Raw genomic sequence first — 26,902 nt, forward strand, 5'->3', positions numbered from 1 at the left:
GGGAAAATCTAAATCTGTTTATCTGTTAACTGATTTGTTTACATAGCCGCTTTTATAAGAGGTGTGCATAACAAATTAAATGTTTACATATGGCTGTGTGTTTTAAAGTTATATAAAACCGGTTCTTAATTTCATAAAAGTGTTTTAATTTTGTTAAGTTTTAAACGTAATAACAAAGGATCCAGCTGCTTGCAACAGCAGGCAGACAGACGCGCGCGCGTGTTGAAGGTCACGCCTGGGCGGGCAAGCCAACCTGCTGACTGACAGTAAATATGTTACCACTTATCTCCCGTTACACTGTGCCATGTTTTCTTTATCTAACGTATTCGGTGGTAGGCTTAAAAAGATAAATGATATGACATATGCATTTTCAAGTATTATTCTACGCATTTATATTATGTAAAGATTACTTCCCTACACATCTTGGAACACATTAAATAATTTAGCCTTATATTTATGGGGACTAATGCTTCAGAATACGCGATTTCGATTAACACGAACATTTTTAGGAACGAATTAGTCGTGCTAAGTGAGGGATTGGTGTAATCTCTCCCCATCCATTCCAGATAGAGCAAGTGTAGAATCAGGTCCGATGTCAACTTAGATATAGTGGCAATTTGCAGTATATATAGAGCTATTTACAGTAGCTGTGGGCAGACGAGACTCGGGAAACAACAGCTGTAGAGCTCCTGAACTGAATTAGTGCACGTATCCTTGGTCCCAGGTGGTTGCATCCTACTGCCATGGGAGCAGCTCTATGCCCCCCTTCTGCCAACTCTGCTTTCTCCATTTGATTCAATATTGTAATTACTGCATTAGACACACAAGAACTTTCAATACAAACTATTTCATATTATTTCCACAGTACCTATCAGGTGTTCAAATTCTGTAAAGAATGTTCGCTGCAAACATTTATAAAACAATTACCTTAGACATAAAAAGCACAAGTTCAACTTGGACAACAAATTCACGTAACGCAAGGTATTTTTATGTGTCGCCGATTCAGGTAACGCACATTAAGGATATATATAGTGCCTGCCAGGATTGCAATAGTATTGGTGTTTGTTTGTCATACGGTCTGACATGAGATAAAGCGTTAATGCAGATGTTTCACACGCCATCCAGAGCATTCCATATTTCTTGAGATATTAATTTCACTACCAGGATTTCTTTACTTATCATGTGCCATTATTGTCAGTCGTGAAAACAATTAAAGCAGTGTAGTTACCAATCCTATAATATGAAGGTGAGTTATGAACTATTAAACACCCAATAAAATTACACAGTTACAAGATAATTCTATAGCTTAAAATTGTGTAAATTTTAAAGAATTTAAAACAACTTTGGGAAACATGGGCAAATTAACTTTGTGTGTTGCAAAAAGAAAAAAAGGAAGGCAGATAGCATCATGTCTGCTATAAAATAATATAGCCACAAAGTGTGTATGCTATTTTTAACATGTAAAGGACCAGTCCATATATACATATATGTGTATGTTTAGTGAGACATAAGAGACAAAGATAGCTAGATATTTTTTATAGCTTGGTCCACTCCAAAAAGTCACCCACTGTATCAACAGCAGAAAGAATATTCAGACACTGACCTTGTCATACCAGACTCCCCAACTAGCAGGTCTTAAGGGCAAAAAATTACTTCAAGCACATAGTAGCATGGTTTGACAGCACGAGTGGTAAATAAGAGTTCCTCCTCTCCTGTGGCCCATGTCAACAAAAGCTTTCAATACATCTGGCAGTGCTGGCAGTTTTTAAATTATGCTAACGAGAAACAAAACTGTCAGGTTTATGCAGTAAAGACATGCCATGCACAAACTTAAATATTTTTTCAAAACTGATGAAAAAATTATTTTGTAAAAAAAAAAATTGTATTTTGCTTCAGAAAGTGGCAAGAAAAATCAAAATAACCATTGCAGAGGCCAATATTTCCAAAAGTTTAACAGCCTAGCTCAATTCCTAAGTATGAAATTCACCAAAGTAAATCAGAATTAAATTGTATTTTTGCAAAATAATGAAAACTGTTGGTAAGTAAACAACAATTCTATGGATTTTTTTACCATACATAGTTATTCATAAAAACAATCAATGGTATCCCCTTCCCTTTAAAAAAAATATTAGGAGATGCCAACCCCTCATTTCATTTAACTTTCTTGTCTTCCTGTGTTATGAATACTTAATGATGTCTTATTGAGACATTTAAACAAATGAATAAAAATACCTTTCCTGTTGTAACTGCCAAGGATGCACCTTTTGTGTGTACAATTTATGCAAACTTTTCAACAACAATGATACAATACCTAGCATGCAGGCAATGCTTCCTGCACACAGATTTTAACACAGTAATTAAAGTGGGAAATGTACATGTTCAGACTGTCAACAGGAGCAAACAAACAGCACAAAGTAAGTTATTCTTTTAATGTGTTTATTTGATGTACACCAAACATTACATGGTTTCTGTACATTTTTTGATACATGTTGAGAGCTTTCAGGACAAAACAGCCTGCTGCATGTTAACGATTGCTCCCAACTGAACCTTTAAATTGCTCACTCCACAGCTGCAGAATACACGTTAAGGGTAGCACGCACTAACTGCAGTGGCGCGTTTCTGTTATGGCTGTCGAGAATAGTCAACTGAATACTGGTTGCTTATAATGTGTTTACTTCTCAGTGCAAGAAGTATTGCCTATATGCCAGGCATTGCATCAATGCAGCTCAAACATTTGTATGTGTTTCTACCAAACTGCTGTAAATTAACAGCATGCAATATTGAAATTTATGCAATAAAATATCAGTAAGTCAAGCAAAAATAATGTTTTCATGAATTTACAAACCAATAAAGAAAAAGGTATTTTTCATAAAGAAATTTATTCAGCAACAGTAAGCAGACAACACTAGGTGTTATACACTGATTGGTTTTAAAGTGTTCATATCACTATAAATACACTATTTAGTCTAAATTCACATCATACTGAATGTTGAGTTATCAAACACAAAACAAAAATAACAAACACACGCACACACACTTAATAAAATTAAAGGAACTTTACCGGTAAACTGAGTTTCCTATGTAATTTCTTACTCTGGTTTACAAGATTATCATCTTGCAGGTGACATGTTGCTATATTCCTCATTACATCAACTTCATACACAAGGTCATCAAATGCAGCCTGTTGAACTAATGGAGCAATAAGTGTTGGTCTGAAACAAAACATACAAACAAAAGTCAACTAAGTAACAGGCATTGGTGGTTTACAATTTAAAATTAAAATAATTGGAGCTCATGACAAAGCAAAAAAAGGAAGGCACATCTATAAATGATATTAACATTACAAAAAAAAATTCTTGGTAATCTTTGTAGTCCCAAATACATATACAGTAGATTTGGAGCTTAGTTAAATTAGTCAGAAAGTAGTTTGCAATAATAAAACATAAATGCATAGAAGAAACTAAAGAAAGTGAAATATGAATTTAAGTGATGACTAAACTCAAGTAGCAAATAACAACATGCACCAAAAGTAAACATCACAGCACAGGAAACATACACGACCTGTTAGATTTGAAACCAAGCTTAAAATAGCTGAAACTTTTAGAAAAACTAGGACAAATTTAACAAATAAGAAATCACCATTATATCAACATAAAATGCTTGATATATGTTTCTTGCATAGAAAAATAAATTTACTGTAACATATTTATGGTTTAGTATTTTTAAATGGGGTTAAGAACATTTTGTATTGGAACAAATATTTAAAATACTAAAACATTTATTTTAAATATATTATTTTTTAAATTTTGTTTCTGAAAGAGAATAAAATTAATATTCAAGCACCCCAAATCTGTTTGTTTGTTAGTTTTTTATAAAATAAATGTAGATATAGTGTCATAGAGATATTTTTTTTTCTCTAACAACAAGTGTACCCTTACCCCGAGGTAGTTTAGACCAAAATATTGATTAGCAAGGTTAGTAAAATATTTGAAAAGCTTGCCTAGTGTTAAGTGGAAACCCAGTACATGTCATCCTGAATTGCAGCAGTCTGCAGGTGTGAGCATCCAGATGAGACAAAGAAGTGAGATGATAGTCTAAAGCAAGTGTAAATATCCGTCAAGCTCCAGGCCAGTACCAAATGAGTGCGGACTGATAACGAGGGAGAAGATTGCCAAGAACCTCGACGACCAAGTTTACATTTTCATGCCTTGCAGTCCCACTGTGACACCTGTAGTTATTTTCATGGCAACATTATTTTTTTCACAATTTAATGAGTTAATATTTTTACAATATATAGTTTCTAAGGGGATTTATTTTTATTTGTTGATAAAAAATTTTAATACTTTAGATTTTTAATTTTTATTTTCTCCAGGCCTCCGTATTTCTAAATCTATCTCTCAGCCACCTCAGGCGTTAGCCCATGTAACTTCAGTCATTCGCACAGTGTACCTCAATTTCACGCTGTGCCAGCACGTGCATCTCATCATTATCACATTGCGCACTGCACGGCTGCTTAGACTAGCGCATCTATCACATCCTGTCTTGCATTGCAACACAGCGTATCACAATTTCTTGCAGTGACAGCCTGACTCCCAGTCACTCTGGCATTTTCTCCCTCCCTCCTTGCCCACCTAACATTTTCTTGCCACCACGGCGGCGTATTTCCCCTCCTCTTTCCTGTGGTGTACACTAACTTAGTCCCACTTCTCGTGCAAAATTATTCCCCACCAGCGGCCAAGTTGTATTTTTTCACTGGTCAGCAAACCCCATTTCCCCCTCCAACCCAAAATAATGCAGCTCTTGAAGCTTCTAGGCTACTGTTGGTTGAGTCCCCTGTGCCTTCTTATGGCAAGTGCTAGGAACTAAGAGCCCCTCTCATACTTGTGCCCTTCAACGCAAGTTTAACGAGGCGTTGTTACCGTACAAGAGAGGCAATTGTTTTCAAACTAGTCTCCACTACACTTTGTCAGTGCACGAGTTCGTTTAAGTTTTTCGTGAACAGTAAATTACTTCGATATGTAATTCTCACACAAATGGGAGAGAACTCACAGATTGTGCAACGTTTTTAATATGTAATGTAGTGCATCTTTCTTTCCATAAATTACATTTTCACAAAAATTGACATCTCCACCGTCATAATGGTGTGACGACTGACCTACCTACAGCATTGGTAAGTGGAAGGTATTATTTGTAAATTTCATCCACGATAAATCTTTGTTCTCCTCACGAGTTGCCTGCATATCTTTTTTGGGTTTAACTCTTCTTGGTTTATTGTGCAGTGGGTGTCATCTTCCCCCCATCGGCTTTTGGACCCATAGTAAGACTTCTATCTTCCAGTTTCAACATCCCCTGTCAGTTCCTATTTGGATGGGCAGCTCTCTCCAAATTTTGATCTGCGCATCCAGCTCCAGTCAGCTACTTTAAGTGCAGAAAGTTTTCTTGAAAGTAAATAATTTAAAATTAATCAATGAAATAACTATTCTGTTTTATTGTTTACCTTTGAAATGTTGAAGTTATTGTTAACTATTTTATAAAAATAAGTAAACAAAACTATTTTCCTGTGTATCTATCTTTTAATTCAAGTTCCCTCAAATCTAGTAACTCCCTAATAATAGTAAGACAGTCCACCAAAGGCATTCCAGTCTTTGTTAAAGGTAATTTTGAAAGAATAGAAAGAAATAACTTTTATAATTAATGAAACATATCCACACTCTCTGAAAGCTTAAGTAGTAAATCTTTCGATCTCAACACACAAATCTCTTCAACAAATTGTAAAATAAGAATAAAAAATATTGTAAATTTAATTAACTAAATTACAGGAGGTATGAAGTCTATAAATAGCCACATTTGTTAAAAGTATGGCTATTGTGTTATAACAAAACCAACTAAGATATTTCACCGCTACAAGAACACAGTGTCGGCAACCCTAACATACTCTCCAACTTAAGCTGGACACCCGATCATCCGTTTCATCCGTCCGTCAATTTCAGTCCGTTATTTCCCTCGGCAATTATTACCGACTCTCAACCATCCGCCATCCGTCCGTCCGTCACTATTCTAAAATATCAGTGCTACAACTTTCTCAATTGTAGGTAAACTTTTGGTGAAAATAATTTACTTGGGATAATTAACTTTTGTTTTTATGAATATGATAATAAGTTGACAGGTGGGAACAGTGCTTTGACAAGTGGATTAAACGGGTGCCGTCTTAAAAATAACATTAGTCATGCCAGCAATAAATAAAATTATGCTTCTTTTATTACTGCGTCAAAGGAAACAGAGAGAAGCTATTTCTATCCAGGCTTTTTCCCTCAGTTGCTTATCCCGATAGTCTTTGCTATATATATTATACAAATGCTCCCTTTCCCGGACGTAATTTATCAGCATTTCTTCCGAAAAGCTCATTTTCATATGCAATCTTTACCGTTATTATAAAAATAATAATCGGTCAATACGACACAGCCTTCTATATATTGCAAATTAAAAAAATCAAACACTGTTTTCGGAAAGTTGTATTGAAGACGATCGACTCAACAAGGCAGTGGACCATCCATTGGTCCGTCAAAAGCTACAGCTTGGCAAGGTTTTGACGGACGGACGGATGGAATTTTTCGGGCCATCTGATTGGCTGCAGGTCACGTGATTGACGGACGGATGAAACGGATGATTGGGAGTCCAGCTTTACTGTCGGAGGTACCCCAGCTACTACCTCAACGAGTAGGAACATGCTCAGCAACATTCCAAATGGGGTCCAACCAAGCCTAATTGGCCACTGGATGACTAAACAAAGGGCTAGTTTACAAGCTCTGCAACCAGGGAGTTGCCTGGCAAGTACTATCAACAAAGCAGCAAGGAACGAGACCCGTACTTGCCCAGTGAGAGCAAGCAGTGAAAGATGATGGCTACAAGACGCCTCGACTAGCTGAGGGAGGTGAGGAAACAAGCTTGCCTAGGAAGGTGCCCAGGAGCCAACACAAGGGAGGAACTCGCTCAGAAAGTCGCAGCCATGCTCTGAAGAGGAGAGGAGCTGACCTGGGGCAGCGGCAACTCGTCCAGCAAGGAGGTGGAGTGCGCAGCTTCGAACTGAATCATAAAACTTACTGCAAATGCGCAAATACCTCTCAAAAGAAATAAAAAGCCGATATTTAAATTATATCAACAAAACCTAACCATAGTAATGAATATAGACAACATAATTAATGATTAATAAAAAATGTAAGTGAGTCTTTCAGTACTCACCAGTGATGAGTGAACATCACCTCGGTAATGAGCAAAATCGTATGTTCTCATGTTGTTCAGGTTGTAAATAAACTTAAAATATGAAACTCTGACAAAAAATTTAACGTAAAATTATTTAGAATAAAGCCGAGCTTAATAAAATATACTGATAAATAAAATATTCACTTTTCAAATACCAAAATTTCTAAAGGCAAATCATTCACATACTTTCTGCACCTGTCACTACAATTTCCTGCCTCAAACATAAACATTGCTTGCCACCACCAACGTGCAGACATCAGCAGGAAAAAGCGTAAATTTTATACTATTAGAAATGGTTCCAATGTAAGTGAAAAGGCTTCAAAAATTTCTTAACCCCGGCTTTGGACCTGATATTTGACAATGAATATAATTAAAATACTGCCCATCTTGTTATAATTCACTAAACAGTTAATACTATGAAGTTTCCCCACACATCAGAAGTTATACTTCTTTGACATTACTAAAATATTAACTTGAAACATTTTATAACACATATTTCAACACTAAGTATATGTTTATATATTTGTTTTTGCTTAATCAACTGATAGCAATCTGTAAATACTTCCTAGAAAGAAACCTAACCTTATTGTGCTGATTCAACATTATTATTAAAAATTTTTATATTATATTAAAAAAGGAAAAAAAATTTTTTTTCAATACCTAACGACATTTCAACTACGTTAAATATTCACCCTTGAGTTTTACAAGCAAGCAATTTACTGCTGTGCTACCACGCCTTTTGGGATTTTGAAAGGTGAATATGTATTATAATCATTGTAATGCCAGTTTTCTTACTACTTTAAAACTTTTAATTACATTTTACTATGACTACTTTAGATTACCAAATATATTTCAGGGTAGTTCCACTATCAGAGCTGCCAACCTCAAATCACACCTATCAGTAATGGCAATTAGGTATATGAAAAAAGTACGCGTAAATCATGCACGATAAATTTTTCCTGGGGCATTATAACACACACTCAAGATAAAACAAGGACAATAATATGCAAAAGAAAAAGAAAAATATGAATACAATGCAAATTAATGAATAAAAAAAATATATTTGAACAATACAATCATCTGAATATGTAAGAAATATTAATAATTTTACTGGATATTTTGAATCTTCAATTCAAAGTTAAACTTTAAAGCAACTGTCTTTTTATTTGCTTTTTTTTTATCCTGGTTGGATAAGAAATGTCATGTAAACAAACAAGACAAACACAAGGACTTGTAAACAATAACTGCGTTCGTTACTTTCGTTTCTTCAGATGTAGCGAAAAAACGAAGATATAGTAGATTTATTGCTCGTCACGGCTTTAAAATGTTCTGCATGTTTCTATGATTCAATATGCCGTCTACAGTCATCCCTTCCACCATGTGCAATCGAAAAGTCACACGTGCATACATTACAAAACCGTGGCGTTCCAAACATTTGAAAACGACAAGCATGGCCATTCTTTTGAATATTTAAGTCGAAAGCTCTGAAGACTTGCGTGTTTTTTTTTTTCCAGATACACATTATTCTGTCACACGCTTCATTTCTAAAACCGGCACTGAAGAACACAACACTATCGAAAAACATAAAAAAATTTCACGTCTGTAGACACGACAAAAACACTATGATGAAAAAAAAAATGGCTTTCAAGAAATAAATTAACAACACAGGTTAGCCAAAGTACCGTACAAAAATTATCGTGATTTAAGTAGCCTTCAAACGATAAGTCTGAGAATATGTACTAGTTGTATCGTACAACGGACGTAATACCATCCCATTATTATTTGTAAACACGAGAATTAATTTACTTATTTCGACAGTACATCGTACATGCGCACACTTACTAGTTCCGTTATTTGTGCAACCAAGCGATGTATTCAAACTGCGTTCACGAAACAAGCACAGCAGAAACGGAATTTTCTCCGTTACCTCGCAGCACAAAGCCTCGTTTCCGTAATAAACCAGCGATGTTCCGTAATTCCGTAATTCGGGGTTAAAATCCGTAATAATTACGGAAAATCCGTAATGGTTGGCAGCTCTGCACTATCATAAAGTTTCATTTGGCACACCAAAATGTTTGGAATGTTCCCTTATGTTCACGAAAATGAGTATATATAGGTTTATTTTACTACATTTGGGTCCCCATCTTGATGACTTCATTCAGCACCGTCGTTACACATTACTGTTCAGTCGACTTCCGTTCCATTCACAAATGTACTTATATCAAATGCCGTATACCAAGCGGTAAAATGTTTACACATTAATAAAACTCATTTAGTCAGAGGGGAGGGCAGTAGTCTAGGTTGCTACAACTTGACTACCATTCAGACATTTAATGTGAATCTCAATTGATGTCTGACTACATCATCATTTTCCTTGTAGAAACAAAGAACACATATATCCTTAGTAATATTAAGCAATTTTTAAATTTCAATTTGTTAAAAAAGTTACAATATTAAAACTGAAATTATTTGTATTTTTGGCACTTCGATTTCACTGCAATATAGCTTACGATACATTAAAATCTTGGATTGATAGCTCGAAATTTCACTTTTGCCACATCACACACTAGAGGTTGATTCTAAGTACATAATTAGTGATGCATGCAATAGTGTGCGATCACTGCATTTTCAAAATATGGTTAAATTATATAAATTTTTTGCATTCTATATAAACTTATATACAGTATATGACTACACAAACAAAATACCTCCTTGTATTCAAAAATAAATTTAAAAAATTAAGAAAAAAAATAAAGTATGAATAATTCATACATAAAATGCATTATTTTTTTTAAAAAATGAACATATTTTTCAAACCTGATATGTGGTGCTAACTGAGGGCAACTCCAGGCATGGGGTAGTTTTTCCTGAACTTCCGGGAAGTTCTCAATGCCAGCAATGTTCAGACACAGAATCCGCGTCTTGCTGGGAAACGCTTTATTTTGGCCATTGCTTGTGTTATCACCTGGCAATGTTTCATCATGTGCCTGTAATATGTTATAGAAAGAAAACATTAACACATTACATAAAATGTTTAAAAGTTAAAAAGTGTAACTCGTAGGACATCATGCATTACATCATAGTTTTGTAACACAAGAAACAAATTTTAATAACAAAGTACACCCGCCCCTTGAATGACGTTCTAATTCATCCTAAGAAAATAAGAGCCCTAATCAATTATGTTTTTGCCATAAGAGTGAATCTTAAAATAATTAGTTTTCCAGCCATTGAAATCTGATTGTTTACTGTGCCATATTCCACATTTTTCACGTTTAAATCTATTTACTTTATTTTTAACACGTCTAAATACATTTAAAGTACAAATAAAACATGTAAATTGCATTTTGAGGATAAATAACATAAAATAATATATAAAAATACAGGTGGCATAATTGACCAGTACATAGCCTGCTAACCTAGCATATTGTGAATAAGCAGGCTCAAACACAACTTTTGTAAGTTACAAAATAATCATATTAAAAACATGAAACTCTGTTTCAAAGTTTAATATGTGAAAACTCTGTTTCAAAGTTTACGAAGATTACATAAGAATAAATTTTACGTTTATTTAATTTAAAAAGTGATTTCTTTGTTTGGAAACGTAATTCGCAACTGTTGTTAGTGAATTCATGTCTGCCAACTTTAACAGTCTTACACAAAATTTTTATTATTTCTTGTGTTAAGGTCCTGCATTGTCATCAACATTTAATTTAGGTTTTTCTTAAAAATTTAGTGAACTGAACATTGTTTTGCCTACTTTATACCTTCCTGGTATAAAACTTTGTAGCAATTTCAGCAACTGCTGATGCTTCAAACTACATTTGAACTTATCTTGGTGTTCGGGTCATTTTTACGCAATATTTCAAATCCCTTCTTAAAAATTTGGAGTACCTAAATAACTGTTTTGGGTGTTAATTTAGGCATCCACTGAGTTTGATTGTCACTCGCTTTGTCTTCTTTGTATGCATGTTCTTGCTGCTCTGCAATAGATATTAAGTCATCATTTGAAAGGCCACCATTATCATTAATATTATTTATTAGAGATCATCAATGTCCATGTTAAGTCCAACTTTGTTTTCTAGGCTAACAACTTGTTCACTGATTTCCTTAGTTTCGTCAAAACCATGAAAATCCTGGACACATTCTTCCCAAATATTTCTCCACACACCATTCATTGCTTTCTTTTTTAGTTCCTGCCAAGCAGTACCAATGTAATCTATCACATCTCTGATATTAAATGTTCTCCAGAAATCCCTCAGACTTGGTGCATTTTCCCCATTGGTTTTCCTTAAAGCTAGCATTTTTCTAATGAAATTCTTGAATGTAGAAATTACCCCCTGATCCATGGGCTAGATTAGTGATGATATGTTTTCTGGCATGAAACTACTTCCACAAAACCAAGCAATTCGTAAAACTTTATTTGCAACAATTTTTTCTACGAGATATTTCTCTACAGCTGGGCCGAAGTGGTTCTCATACCTATCAATAAACAGAGCTTGTGTTACCAAAGTTTTTTTGTTGGCCTATGACTGTAAGCCCCCTTGAATTTTCCGAGTGGCGGACAAGAAGAGGCTCGAACTTGAAGTCTCCTGCTACCTTGACACCTGAGGCAGAATTTTTTTCTTTGGAAATAAAAGTTCTCTTTGGAAGTTGTTTTCGGAAAAGGCCAGTTTCATCAACAATAAACACTTGGTGATCTGTGTAGTTTCCAATTTCAATTATCTATGTAGTTTCCAATTTCAATGATCTGTTGTAGTTCTGCCTTAAAATTTTGTACACTTAAGCATCTGCAATAGCAGTCTCATCTTTCATTGATATGCTGTGAAGATTCTAATGATTCTGAAGTTATTAAACCATCCATTAATAGCTTGGAATTTCTGCACATTGTATTATCAGGGAATTTTTCCTTTATGTCTTCATATAAACTACGTGCCTTTTCTTTGATAATGTCAGCACTCAGTGGTTTCTTAAGGTGTGTGTTGTCATCAACAAAAGTAGTAATTTCTCCATTTCCACCCTTATGCTCAGGTGTGCCTTTTGTTAACTGTGTTGCTTGGGATGGTGCACTTAATGCCACAGCCTCTGAAAGTCTTTCTCTGTTTTTTTAAATATTGTCCTCACTGTTGATCCAGCAAGTCCAACACATTTGCAAAATAAGTCTGCCGCTCACAAGAATCAATTCTTTTCAGCACATTTAATTTAAACTCTAAACTAAAATGTTTCTGCTGATTTTTCTCAATGCTGATGATGAATCTGCACTTTCACTCGCTATCTTCTCCAAAACTAGTAACTAGCACAGCACAAAATAATGTACTTATTAGGTATGTATAGTAATTATTTCATGTGCAAGTTGATACAAACACAGATGTGCCAACCTTTCACCAAACCTTTCAGTAATATATTTGTAAAAAATCAGTAATTTACATTAATTAACAAATTACCTATTACACCATTAACCACAAAATAAATTCACAACGAAATTGTACACAAGAAAACCACACACAAACTTATAGCACTAGAAATATAAAAAAGTTCAGCTAAACCAAATAGGCCTACTTAGAAAGTTCAATTCAACTCACCTATTTGAGCAGATGAATGTCATTTTTCAATTTAGGCCTAATAGTTTATGTAGACTTTCAAATTTCATATATAGTAACTCTCACATCAGTTTATAATCAAATTACATGCACATGGATGCCCTCTTTTTTCACACACAGGATAAGGCTAAGTCTGTCAAATCAATACACTTATAATGTTTCAACAACACGTGTAAAATTATATACAGTTAAAATTTGATGTCCCAAGAATTTCACTCAATTATGGTGACTTTTGCAACATTTTGTTAGTTGCTTTTTTTGCTCGAACAAGCAGTTCTTTGCTGAATTTCTGTTCGTAACATACTTTCCCGCTAGCCATCATGTGAACTTTTTGTATGATTAACGACTCTTAACAATTTGGAGCCTAATGTAGAACGGAATTCTGTTTTGTTCTTCCTGACTATGCTGAATATTCTTTCACAAAAGGCATTACTGTTAGGAATGCACAAAACTGCTAACATTACTTTTGGGAGAACTGAACTTAGGCGCACCATCAGCAGTTTTCATATTCATGATTAAATGCTATGAAACATACATTCTGTCAATATTGAGAATTTCTTGAGGGAGGTTCTCTGCTTGATACCTGGCAAACTCAAGTTCCAAATTGGACGTTTCCTCCTCACTTAGCAAGAAACTGAATTTCTTACGGAAAAATTCCACAGAGACATGCATGTGTCATGTTATCACGCTGATTAACATCTGTAACTGCTGCATGAATCAAGATTTCACTGTTGAGTGGAAATTTGTCCACAATGTATTTACAGGCTGACTGAAAATATTTCCTGACACTTTTGTAGAATACAGTAATATTTTCTTCACTTAGTCCTACACTACTGTCTTTCATGTAGGACCTAGTATCGAAGCCAATCACAAGACTGTCATTTTCTTTTTGTGATTTTCTGTTGCAATACTCTACTGCCAAGATACTGTCAGCATTTCTGATGGCTTCAGGCTTAATAAATCATACATACAGTTCACTTAGCAAAGATAGGAGTTCACCGCGAAGAACATGAATAAGTGGGTTCTCATTCTGCAGCAAAACATTAACCTTTATGAACACTGGAACAGTGCTCTGAAGAAAAAGACAGTACAACTTCGTAACTGGTGAAGAAATAGCTTTTTTAATCCTATCAAATCTACTATTGGAGGAAACCGGCTTAGTCTTGGTGACTGCAATCTTTTTTACTAGTCTGTCATTGGTTGAACCATGTTTCTTGCGTTTACTTGATTTAGCAGACTGACTGCTGGAGGATTTGTGGCTCGCAATTTCTTTTTTGAAATCAGTTTTGTAGGTTCACTCATCTTCGATTTAGGACACATTCCCAATTTATTTGATGATGTAGAAGTAACACTTGCAACAAGCTTACTAGAACTCACTGGAGTGGGAGTGGAAACATATTTTGGCGTACAGTTGTTTCCAGCTGAGTCAAAAGAAGAAACTGAAACAGCCAACACCCTAGCTACATTAACATTAGATCTTCCTGCTGGTAGTGTTTTGTCACCAAGGATAAACGTTTGTAATGTAGGCCCCTGTTCTAACAGCCTGTCAACACAATTTTTCAGTGACAGCCATCTAGTGCTGGTATGTTTCAATATTTTATGGGTTGCTGCATCACAAAGAACTTGACACTTTTTCAATTTCTGATGACGCAGAGCACTTTTGTCCAAATAAAAATACAGATCTATCAATAAATCTTCAATAGAAACAGGTAATTAATTCTTTAGCTGCTTTCTGTGCAGCTATATGTATTAGGTGACATGCACATCCTTGTACGAAAATATCAGGATTTTCCTTAGTAATAAAGGCAGCGGTTCCTTTATGCAGGCCAGTCATAGTGGAACAATTATCAGTAGCAAAGCAAATACAGTTGCTCCATGAAAGGCCTTTATTATGCAGCTCTTCATTTAGAAGTTTGAAAATATTTTCCCCAGTATTTGACATAACACAAACTGGAAGAGCCAAAACTTCAGGAACTATTTTCCCTAAATCAGATCTGTAGGCTGTAACAACTATCAAGTACAGAGTTTCCTCACCAGCATGATGACTACCGTCGGTAGCGATACTAAAAGCTGACCTCACCGCATTTCTCACGATTTCCTCTCGGGAAGCCTCTGCAAGTGTCTGGATTACAGCTGTAGTCTTGGTTCGTTTGCAGGAGTATTTTTCAATAGGGACACATTGCCTTTAATAACGGGCCCACGTGGTCTGCTACGGCAAGCAGTATGTTATATTCCACTAAAAACGTAGCAAAAAGCACTTCCGCATTTGTTGTAGGATCGACGGCATCACTCTTAAAAAAAGAAGTTACAGGCTTGTTCAAAGCTTTCAATTTAGAAAATTAGACATGTTTTTTGCTATTTACGTGACGCCGGCAATCGTCCTTCCCGCCATGTTGTACGCTGAAGTTACATTTACAAAAATCACAAAATACATGTTGTTCTGATACACTTGAGGCACTTAAAAATGTCCATAACTGCGAATATATTGGACGGTATTTCTGACCAGTTTTTGGTTTTGAATTTATTGTCGAAATTTAGAAGTTTACGCACACATTTTACTTTAACTTCACTCGCGTGGCTAACAAAAACAAACAGAACAGCAGCACTACTGCAGCGGCGCAGCATAGCATTCCGCGGAAGAAGCAACTCGAGATAAAACAAACGAAGCCGGGCGCATGCGCCGAGGCTGCTTCAGAGTAATGGCTGTTGTTTTCGCCACACGCCACACTTCGGGTAGATACGTTAAACCTATTGTACATCTTCGGGCAAATGCTCATTAGCTGACAACAGTTACCACTAACGGAATGTTGTTAAATCTATGGCAAGTTGTGACGTCACGCAACTTGAACAATAACAAGCACAGATACGTAAACATAAATGCTGAAACTAAGATTTATGATTTTGAAAATAACAAATTCCGTAGTTTTACAGGAGCAATCGTAATTCCGTAATAAAGCACTATTATTCGCATAAATTACGGAAAATTCGTAGTACTTGGCACCTCTGCAAACAAAAGTAACTTTGTAAACACGACTATCAACTAGCGCAGCCTGGCATGCATGAGGTTAACTGACCTTGAAAGCTTGTGGCCTTTCTCAACAGATGGATGTTATAGTACAAACATTAGCTGAACACACACGCAGGCATGGGACAATATATTAATGAAATATTATTTGTTGCACAATTTTAATTAGGCTTAAGAAAATAGGCAATGAAGGAAGCGAATGAACTATAATGGAAAGGGTAAGCTATCTTTTCTGATTCGTCATTTTCTTAAAATTACACAAGTGCAATTGCCATTGTGCGTGCATGGGAATTAAAAATTTTTGTGGAGAAAAAAGAGGGCTACTTCAAATCTATGACTGCAATAATTCAAAAAAAGTTCTAATTAGTTGGCATAGTTACTTCAAAACCGTGCTAATCAAACAGCATTACTTTGATGGGTGGGTGTATTTCGATATCTTGAACCCAGTATTTTTTTTTTCTACTACAGCACCAATCAATAGTAATGACACAAACACAATATCTTGTTCTTTGTGCAGTGGTACAATACAAACGTTACAATTTTGTAACTTAATATCTGTGGTTATTTTGTGTAAAAGCAGGATGGCCTTGTTTACAAGACAAGATACTACACATTTTATATTGATACCTGGTTTTACTTTACTTTTCATTTATTATATGATGGGACACTTAAAAGAAAAATGTTGCTTATTAAGTTTTGTTGATTTTATAACACATTGTGTATGTTCTTCCATGTTTATGCCAGATAACAGGAGTTGGTGTGCTTCTTTATTTATTTCTTACCATGTGCCGCTTGATTGAAAAGTTTTCTTAGTTTTTTTTTTTAATTTTAAGAAGGTTATAGAGATGATCATGAATAGATAACCGTAAACCTAATTGTTACAAGAATTTGTTTGAGATAGTTTCTAGAAATTAGAACTTATTAAAATTAAAATTAAAATAAAAATCTTTACTAGTTTTAATGTAACGGAGAAAAAAGCAAAAATTCATATTTAGTACTGAATTTTGACACCTATTTTTCACACTGCTTTTATGTTCTTACACCATATTATTGCATCGCTTTTGGTTCATTTTATTTACCTTTTTTGGGGATTCCTAATCATAGGATAAAAAAGAGCCTGTCTTCACAAAGTGGTGCAATACGACTAGGCACACGGCAGTGGCGAAAATCACAAGTATGGAGCGTCAAATAACGTAACAAAATATGCACCATATCATTTGAATTTCATTGGATTCTTAACTCCAAAATAACAAATTGCTGATGTTTTTTTCTGTAGTTGCTAACTGCTAGGCAAACATTATTAATAGGGTGGGTGTGCAAGCACTCAAGTAACCCCACAAGAAAGAGAGCAAGCCAACCACTTAACAGATACTTGTCACTCAATGTCTTGATTAGCTTACTATCGTGGGAAACAAACTTCTCCACACTCTTACAGGTAATATGAGCAACACAATGATGACAGCAGAGACGAACATATTCAAACTTAAAAATCAGACAGCACAAGAATGAAAATAATAAATAAATAAATAAATAAATAAATAAATAAATAAATAAATAAATAAATAAATAAATACATATGAATAATAGCAGCACAGACGAACAGGGCGGGCTAACAACAAGATTAACTAGTAATATTTTTCTGCATAAAGCAGAATACAAGTTTCTTCATACACTGTTACAAATATTTAAATAATAAGTTATTGCTGTTACATTAAATTGACAAAAATAAAAAAATATATATATTAGTAAACATTTAAGTGATCACTATTATGATGAAATAGTACTTGCCTGAGGTGACTGCTGGTGGGATTGTTTTTCTTGCCGAGAATCTTCACTGATTCGAGACAGTTCAGGAGGACCCCTTGCTACCAAAGGTACTTCAGACGGCAATGCCACAGACACTGTAGGTATTGACAGCTGTGGAGTGCCTGCTGCGAGAACCTCCACTGCAGCCACTGGCACTGGCACTGGCACTGCCACTGGCACTGCCACTGCCACTGCCACCGGTTGTGGTACTTCTACTGGTGCAACAATCTACAAATAAATATTAAGTAGTCGACTCAAAAAGTCACATTAAAGTAAATTAAGTTGTACTAAGTCATACACAACATATTTTCACATAACATTTACCTTATCTAACCAGAATGCTATATTGATTTTTTTCCAAGCTTAGAACATAAACATTCAAAATTTGTCTTGCTTTGGGACATCATAATGTGACTCAAACTCCTGCTTACCACTTACATTATTGCTAAGCTATATCAGGGATAATTTATTACAGAAAAACCATAACTATGACAGTATAAATAAAATATGAACACTTTACATGTAGAGTAGACTCGGTTATCCGGGTGTGGGTTAACCGTGGCATACTTCTATAAAACATTAACACAAATACCATTTTTGGAATTTTATTTCCGTGCAACAAACAATATTTTTCTCTTTCCTCAATAGCTATTCGGTTCCTTCATTGCATATTTTATTTCTGATGACACCTGAGTGTTTAGCCAAAGTTTACATTCCGCTATCCCGCATGTCAGGCCTGTCAGAAGCAGCTCTGGAGAGAAAAGCCAGAAGCTTTCAGGACTAGTTCACTTCGCACCTACCAAGATGTGCTGGTGGCAAATCATGGCAGAAATGAATTTATTAAACAACAGAGTAGTGAATTATGTTAACAGGTTAAATAATCTTTTATAACAGAAAATGTAAAGTTTATGATTTTTTAAACTTATTATAGTTGAAATACATTTAATATATTACAAACACTATTATTTTGTAACTGAAAAATGTTGGTAGCACCTACGTAGGAATGTTATCCCGAAGTCCAATTAACTAAACCGTGGAGTAAATGAATTTAATTAAATTTTTTTGTTGTTTAATATCAAAATATTTAACGTTTATTTAAATGTACTTCAAATGTAGTTATATATGCATTAGTATTGTAAATTAATTTTAACAGGAGTAGTATTTTGATTAAAATGGTAGTCAGCAATCACACTTACCTATTTGGAAAATGAATTAGTATTTTGATTAAAATAAAAAAGTATGTGACTAGCGCTGTTTTGATTGGCGCTCTGCTTTACTGAAACGAATTAGGGCGTTTATTTGAGGGACGGCTGTTACAGTGTTTGTCTAGATGGTCTGTAAAAAAATTAAATCAGTTTTTTTACATTGCTTTAACCATGTTTTTTAGTTATCCATGGATCTCCTGCCAGTCATTAACACGGATAATCGGGAGTCTACTGTATTAACATTGTGAAAAATTAAAGTGAGGTTACAAATGTATACAATACTCGCCAGGATTCAGTTTAGATGATTTTTTTAATATATTACAACACTATGGTTGTTCTAAAAAAAATAAATGTAAATCTTAAAAAAAATTTCATCAAATTCCCACTTAATAAAACCTCAAAAAATATTTTCTCCTGATTTAAGGGGAAGATTTAAGCTTCGTATGTCATTTAAGTGCCTTGTATTTAGGTAAATACAATAATTTTCAGCTAAAATTCACTTGTTTTTCAAATTTATTTTACTTAATATTTATGTTTAAAACATCATTTTTTTACAACAGTTCTCTACAAAGGGCACAGATGAGTAAAAAGGGCTGATCGGAAGAGAAAAGAGCTTTGATAGAATTACTGGGTGGGGAAAACGGCAGTACCCAAAAAAAAACTCACTGGGTCACAGCAATGCCTGCTACATTTACCGCTAGTGAGAAATCTTGGCTATCTCGCAAGAATTCACCCATATTGTGATTGATCTTACACTCAAAAAACCTTGTTGAGTAACACTCGCTGGAATATTTTGAACTTAAAGGCTTAAAGAAAAATCTACTACAAAAATTTTAATGCTGTTAGACTTAAACCAATTATGAGGCATTTTTTGGTTAAATAATGATAATTTTATCAGCTGCATTAAGAGAAATTTAATTAGATTTCTTCATTCTGTAAACACATCAAAAACTTTTCTTTGTAGTAATTTTTTTTTTGGGAAAATTTACACTAATCACTGATATTTAGAGGTACGTTATAACCTAACAACTATATTTATAAGGTTGTTACTGAACAATACTACATAAAGTATATTTCTATGAAGCAACAGTGTAAAAGAAACATAACCTGAAATTATAGAAGGATTTATTTACACTAATTATATATCACAGTGTAAATTATACACACCTGTGATGAGACATTATGTCGATGTTCTGGACTCTGCAAGTTTTCTCCTTTCCATTCATTATCTGTTTCTTCTGAATCGTCAAACTGTGACTTCCACTGAGATGCCAGAGTTAAACCTAGACACAAAACCTTTTCCATGTTAAATTATCAATAATTACATAAAAACATAGCTAAAAAAATCATTTAGTTCTAAATACAAAATTGTACTCATGCTAATGATAAAAATTTACATAAAAACTTTTTTAAACATAAGGAATATCAAAACAATATATTAGCATTTTGGATGGGTTGATGTCACTGTAATGCTGATTTTTAAAACTCTTTATGTAAAGTGACATATAATAATTTACATATTTATTTACTATGAAATATCTGAAAATTTAATTTCATAAATTTATTACAAACCTAAAATGTTATATTTACAGGTATGTCTACGTTGACTTACATAAAAACATTAGTTTTTTTATAATAAATAGTATTTTATCCAAATAAATACACAGCCAACTTTTAAATCACTTCAACACTTAATTGCAAAAATTACCTTAAAATTGCTAAGTTTATTTGTTAGATAGCCCAATAATAATTTTATCAAGTCTCCTTTAGGAAAAATAACTTCTTTCTATCAATAAAATATTATTTTATATCCCAGGTTGACATTGACATCGTCCGGGGCTTCGCCCTCACAGAGCCTGATATGCCACCACCCCTCACACTCTTTTATACTCATAGCACTTCCAACTTCCCGCCAGCGCCACAAATAACACTAACTACCGTAAGAGGGTGCAGTAGAGTCAGTGCCTCATTCCCTTGTTATATAGTAGGTCATATTGCAAACTTTTTATTTTATCCCCAAGTGTACTTGTTATTTCAGGATCCCGCAAACATTCTACATGTTTATTTAATTTAAGTTACAACTCTGCCGCAAGGCCGAAGACTATCTCAATATTTAATTATTTTGAGCTGTAATCTGAATACGTAAATTCACTACATGTTTTTGAGGCTGGAATAACTATGTCATAACTTTAGGAGTCCAATTCTGTTTTAATGTTATGTTAACTGCATGAATTTGGATGGACTAAAGGTCTTCCAACTTGGTATCAGACGTGCTTTCTGGCGGCCTGGGATGCCATCTGCCCCCCCCCCCCCCCCCCCAAGTCGCTTCTTATCACCACTCAAGGTAATATGCTTCAAGCACTCCCAGGACTTCGTCTTTGTATTGCAACTGATATTCGTCATCCTGGCTTCTTTAATTAATACAAATAGTTTTCTTTCATCCTTAGAGCTTACCTCAGGAGGCCCGAACTGCTACTGCTTAGTTAAATAGTCATCTGCTAGCCAGAGTTCAGTCACTAACATGAATCATGTACACAACCACGAAGTGATTCTAGACATCATGTCAATCAACCAGTTGTGCCGTTAGGCCTTTATGCAGTTGTAATTTTTTGTAATTACTTGTATGAGAGGAATATGCCGCAGTGGTGCATATTAAATCTCAGAACTGCAACTTTGTGTTTCTCTGCATTCGCCCACATGCACAAGTTACTGTAGACCGGTGTATGGGAAGCCAATAACAGCCCACTTCATTAACATCTACAACATGCCTGACGGGATAAATGTCACGCTCTCGCACGGGCGACGTCACGCCCAGAGGACAGGGTCAATGATGCCCATTAATTGTTTAACTTTAAGCGAACCCCCGACCACATCTACATGTTCTGAGCAAAATAATAGCAGACTATGTAGATGGCTATAACTCTTGGGCATGTAAAAACTAGCAGAAAACTGACTGCAATTCTACCTTACATCTATGCAGAATTTTCACTGATATGAAAATTAATGTACATAATTATGTACCAATTAAAAACTATACTGTATCATTGTAGATAAAGACCTTACTAACACAAATATTAGTGAAAACATGATCATGACTTAGCTTAACAATATGTCCCATACAAGAGTTTTTTTACTGGTTGTGAGAAAATATGATGTTCTAGCAATGAAGCAGTAATATTTTAATAGGTAGTTAACTCATATTTCTGTAAAAGAAATAAAATAATAATGTCCAAAATATGCAGGGAAAATACTTTTTATCTTCAAAATACGGAAAACAGAGGACTACAATTTAACTTAAACTGTACCTAACACATGAAACAATATTTCTTTAAAGATAGTATGCATTAGGGTACAAAAAATATAGATTCACCAGGTGTCTTCTGTATAGTATAAGATTTTAAATCGTCATGATATAGAAAGTAGGATGGATTTTTGGTTTTAATGAAAGAAAATTATCTAGGTTAATTCTGCTGTGAAAACAAACCCAAAAAATGTGGGGTGCATGTGTTTTCTTGTACCTCTACCTGCATTTTGAGTTAAGCTTATGAGAAAAATGGTTTCATAGAAATTATGCAAGTCCACGATTAAACACAATTACAACTTACCACCACCTCCTTTTGTCATTTGCTGCAATGCAGAAACATTATCATCATCAATTACTGCAAACTGTGTGACAGAAGCATCACGATTGTTCATTTTGGAACTTATTGGACGTCTTGAAGAATCGCCTGAAGAATGAAGCCGACGAATGCGATGATCTTTACCACGTTCTTTCAAAGGCTCTCGATCGGTTACAGGTGATGAGCCTATCACACCTGCATAGTGTAAACCACAAACTATATTTAAAACGGTGGAATTCATTTCCAAAAAAAGGTTTAAAAGACATTACTTGAATTTCCTTCGGTAACTAGTTTTAAAATTTAACATCATGAAGGCTGTTAATTTATTTTCAAACTGTCCCAATTAAGTTTTTCATTTTCTACCAGATTATATATACATTACATATAAAATTCCTAAAAAAAAGTTATTTCTTCTCTTCATATTACATTTTTTTGTATTATTAACATGGTTATACAAAAATTGGCTGTTTGCTAACTTCATAAGAAAATTAGTTAGATGCCTTAAAATGTTATCTCTCTCACATAGCTGACTAGGGACCTTTTTATGATTACTGGCAACAGGACCACTCCTGTTTATAAGCCATGGAAAATGCTGACAACAACAATATAGAATTAACTCACAATATGAGGTTTGGGAATACCAAACACTTCCATAAAATAAAATAGCAGACAGCTGTTTCACATCAAAAATAAAAATTTTCAAAACTTTCAGAAATAGTGCACTATTTATAGTTACTAATTCTACATTATTTTTATGAAATCTCAATGTTTTAATTTATAAGTTGTAAGGGAAATTGTAATGTGACTGTTGGGTAGTTAACTAAGCAGACCTAGCTCATCTTAATCATGCAAAAAGATTTAAATTGTACTTAACTGTTAGAATTCATGTTTGTATTTAACATGCACTAATTTTTATTGAGAAAGTTATAACAATGCATAACCTCCCTCTTACATTATTTAAATTTGATATTGTATATAAGAGGTTAACAAGTATATCAGCCAATTACGGTGATGGTTGCCCTAGTTTAATAATTGTGTATTAGATATGTTAAAGATTGGAATTATTTTTTTAGAATACTTGTTTATTTTATTTCTATGAAGATGTTAAGGGTACTTTAATACTATATATTTTCAGTCTTAGGGCGGGATTCATTGTCGAAGGCTTGTTTGACGAATAGGTAGTACTTTATTAAGTAGTGCTTATTCTTCAAGTAGTACTTATTCCAGCAATGAATTCATAAACCTAAACTTGACGAAGTAATACTTGAAAAAGCACTACTTACATTGGCCATGCTGTTCTCGATGAAGCATCTCAAAAAGTACAGGAATAATTTTGTGCCAACGTAACGCAAGCAAATATACAGCTGTAAATACATAGTTTACCTGTTTGAAAATAAAAATGCCCACGTTTCAAACCATATATGAAATTAAAATAAAGAAATTACTACGTAAGATGATATTATAATTTATTTGATAGTGAACTTGAATAACATAAATATGAACATGTATTAAAAACGAATTTACAACTACATAAATATGTTGTGAACGTTTGTGTTGTTAAATTATGTTGGGCATACCAAGTGGTAGCGAAACAACTTGTGATTCGTGATGGCTAGTGAAAAAGAAAAGAGAGGAAAACATTATACCAGGGGGTGGCCACGTCTGCACGATTACATAGCAACCGGGTGAAGCCAATTTTTTTTTTTTTCACCTCATGGGCTGCGCCTTGTTTATTATACACCCAAAACATTGGATTAAGTGTATGTGTTATATTGTGAAAACGGTTCTAAATGGCCTTATTTTATAAAAGTGATTGTGGCTGACGTTGGAAATTCGGGACCTATATCAGCTCTGTTTTACGGTATTTAGTTGGAACAAAATTACCTCGTACTTATACAGCTTGTCAAAAAACAAATCAGTGTATTCGACTTGCAAATGAAGTTTACTTCCATAAATTTGTATGATATGATTTTTTTGCCCATTCATTTTCATCATGTTTCATAATATTAATAACTCGTATCTGCTTCCCAGTAATTATATTAACGTGAAATGTGTTTTAAAAACCATCTATATGAGCCTGCCAAAATTAAAACGTCTTCAATAGGAAATACAGTTTGTCACAAAAACAATTAAGTACTTCTTTGTAATTTTATGAGGGAAATAAAGTTTGTAGATGATTGTTTTTGATAATTGTTAATTACGTTTCTGATGTCTCAGAATTATTTTGTCTTTGGAAATCCTTAATCTTACACAAAATAATAGGAAGAGGTATTATAAAGGGTAAAATAATTTTAAAAATTGTACTTTTGAGCACTACTTGTTCCAATAAACGTTTAGTATTTGCAATTTCACTAACCTAATCAACCAATCAATCCTTTTTAAAGAAGTTCTAATGTCGCTAACCTAATCAACCATTTAATATACTATAAAGTAGGCACTTTTTTTTAATGTAGCTAACCTAGCACAAACTGTTTATGCCATTGACACTATTTCAAATGTAGCTTACCAAATCAGCAGTTTGCATGATTTTAACACTATTTTAAATGCAGCTGCCCTAACCTATCGGATTGTTTTAACGGTTAACTACTTAATATATCGCAAAGCTTCCTTACAAAATCAAGAATTTATTTTTTCGTGAGAGCACTTAAGAAAATTACTTATGTATTAGTGTTCATTGGAGAAATTGTAGCATACAAAATTCTATAATTCTGAAGTGCACATCACTTTTCTGAGAGAAAAAAACTAAATTTTGAAGTTTTTTGATTTTAGTTTTTGACGTGTTTTTGTATAAATCTCTTATAGAGAGTTTGTATATTGAAGTAGTTTACTATTTTAACGTGTGGTTACATTATTACTAATATATTACAAATCTTTGGTAGGTATCGTAAAATTGTTCAGTTGGGTTTGGTTAGCTTCGTAAAAATACTTAAAGTAGCGTGAATGGTGGGTTGGGATTTGTTGGGTCCTTAGAATTACCCATGTTTTATAATTGTTTCTATATACCCTCAAACAAATAATTTGAATTTATAAATAGTTACAAAATATTCTTGGAATTTACCAAGCACTTATGTAGCTTTACAAACCTATGCCATACTCCTCCCCCCCCCCCCCCCCCCTTTATCAAAATAGAGAAGTTACCTAATATTTTCTATAAAATTGTTGAACAAAAAAATTAACTAACTACTTCCACAACAGTGTTGCACATGTAATAAGCTATTCATTTATTTAAACTTAGTAGACCTGACCACTGTAACCTAGCCCTCAACTCAGAATCACTATACCATTCGAAAGGGTTTAATGCATCTCGTATGTAGCGCTTTGGTGACCGTACATTGACATGGTCCTCGTAAACTTCGTCCACAAGTTGTTCAAAATCATCCCACTCGCCATCACGCTAGCTGCAGAAGAGGTTATGTACGTAGCCTGTATTTTTTACAAAATTAAGCAGCAAAGATTTGTTTCGTTTCATTTCTTTTCCCCGAATTGAATTTGTGTTACTCTCTCAATTTTAATTTAATATATGGAAAAGTGAACTGGAATTAATACTTTATATAACCTATTCCTTACAACAAGCAAATCCGTACACGTACTTGACTCACCAAGATAGCCTACTTGATGAAGTATTAATTATATCAATGAATAAGGAATACTTATTTGATTATGAATACTTGTGAAACAAGACAAACTTATTTCATGACTGTGAATTCGTATTGAGCAGTACTTATTTGAGGCAGTGCTTCATGAAGTATTACTTGAAGTAGCCTTAATAAGCAATGCTCGTTTTGTTCGATATGAATTAAATGCCATACTTAAGCATGAATATAAGCAGTACTTGTTTCAAGTATTGCTTATATCACCACTATGAATTCCGCCCTTAGTGACTAGTTTACATTTTGCACATTACTCAGCCTCTTATTTAAAGAAAATATTACTTCAATCCAATAATTTTATGTTAAGAATAGTTTGTAGGCACTGGTATTTTTTCTATAACATTTGAAGATATTTCAGTAAAGGAAAAAGAAAAAAAAAGAGGCAGATGAGTGATATCACAGCGCGAAACTTGTTTACAGTTCATAGATAAGAGAGAGACTCCAAAATGTTCTGTAGTGTTCCTTACAGTGGGGATAAAGAGCAGGTATTAGTGAAGTGGCAGTTATGTAAAAATTATGAAAATTTCCTGGAAGGTTATTTTCTCTGCAAGTCAGAAGTCACTATGGAGTTATGTAAAAAAATTTTACTGCAGAAAGATAATGTAAGTCCTATATTGTAAAATGTGCTGTCAATAATCTATTTATGTAAGATTGTCTGTGATAGTCGGAGTTACAATTTAACATTCTATGGTCAGGGTCTCTCTGCAGCTGAATTTTTTCGGGCTTTTATCTACAAGTT

At 34.1% G+C, this 26,902-nt stretch overlaps 1 protein-coding gene across 3 annotated transcripts in view; it reads right to left on the reverse strand.

The window, feature by feature from the left end:
- The window catches only part of LOC134529418 (tau-tubulin kinase homolog Asator), a 219,619-nt gene that overhangs the window by 76,600 nt on the left and 116,117 nt on the right, over positions 1 to 26,902 (reverse strand). For all 3 annotated transcript variants that reach the window (XM_063363469.1, XM_063363468.1, XM_063363470.1), the window contains 5 exons: positions 22,499 to 22,708; positions 20,061 to 20,176; positions 17,671 to 17,916; positions 10,078 to 10,247; positions 3,062 to 3,212 (listed from right to left, as the gene is read on the reverse strand). In XM_063363469.1, coding sequence (XP_063219539.1) covers positions 3,062 to 3,212; positions 10,078 to 10,247; positions 17,671 to 17,916; positions 20,061 to 20,176; positions 22,499 to 22,708 — 893 coding nt within the window. The remainder of the gene's footprint in view (positions 1 to 3,061; positions 3,213 to 10,077; positions 10,248 to 17,670; positions 17,917 to 20,060; positions 20,177 to 22,498; positions 22,709 to 26,902) is intronic.

The sequence above is a fragment of the Bacillus rossius genome, chromosome 2 (genome assembly GCF_032445375.1).
Source record: "Bacillus rossius redtenbacheri isolate Brsri chromosome 2, Brsri_v3, whole genome shotgun sequence".
Lineage (NCBI taxonomy): Eukaryota > Metazoa > Arthropoda > Insecta > Phasmatodea > Bacillidae > Bacillus > Bacillus rossius.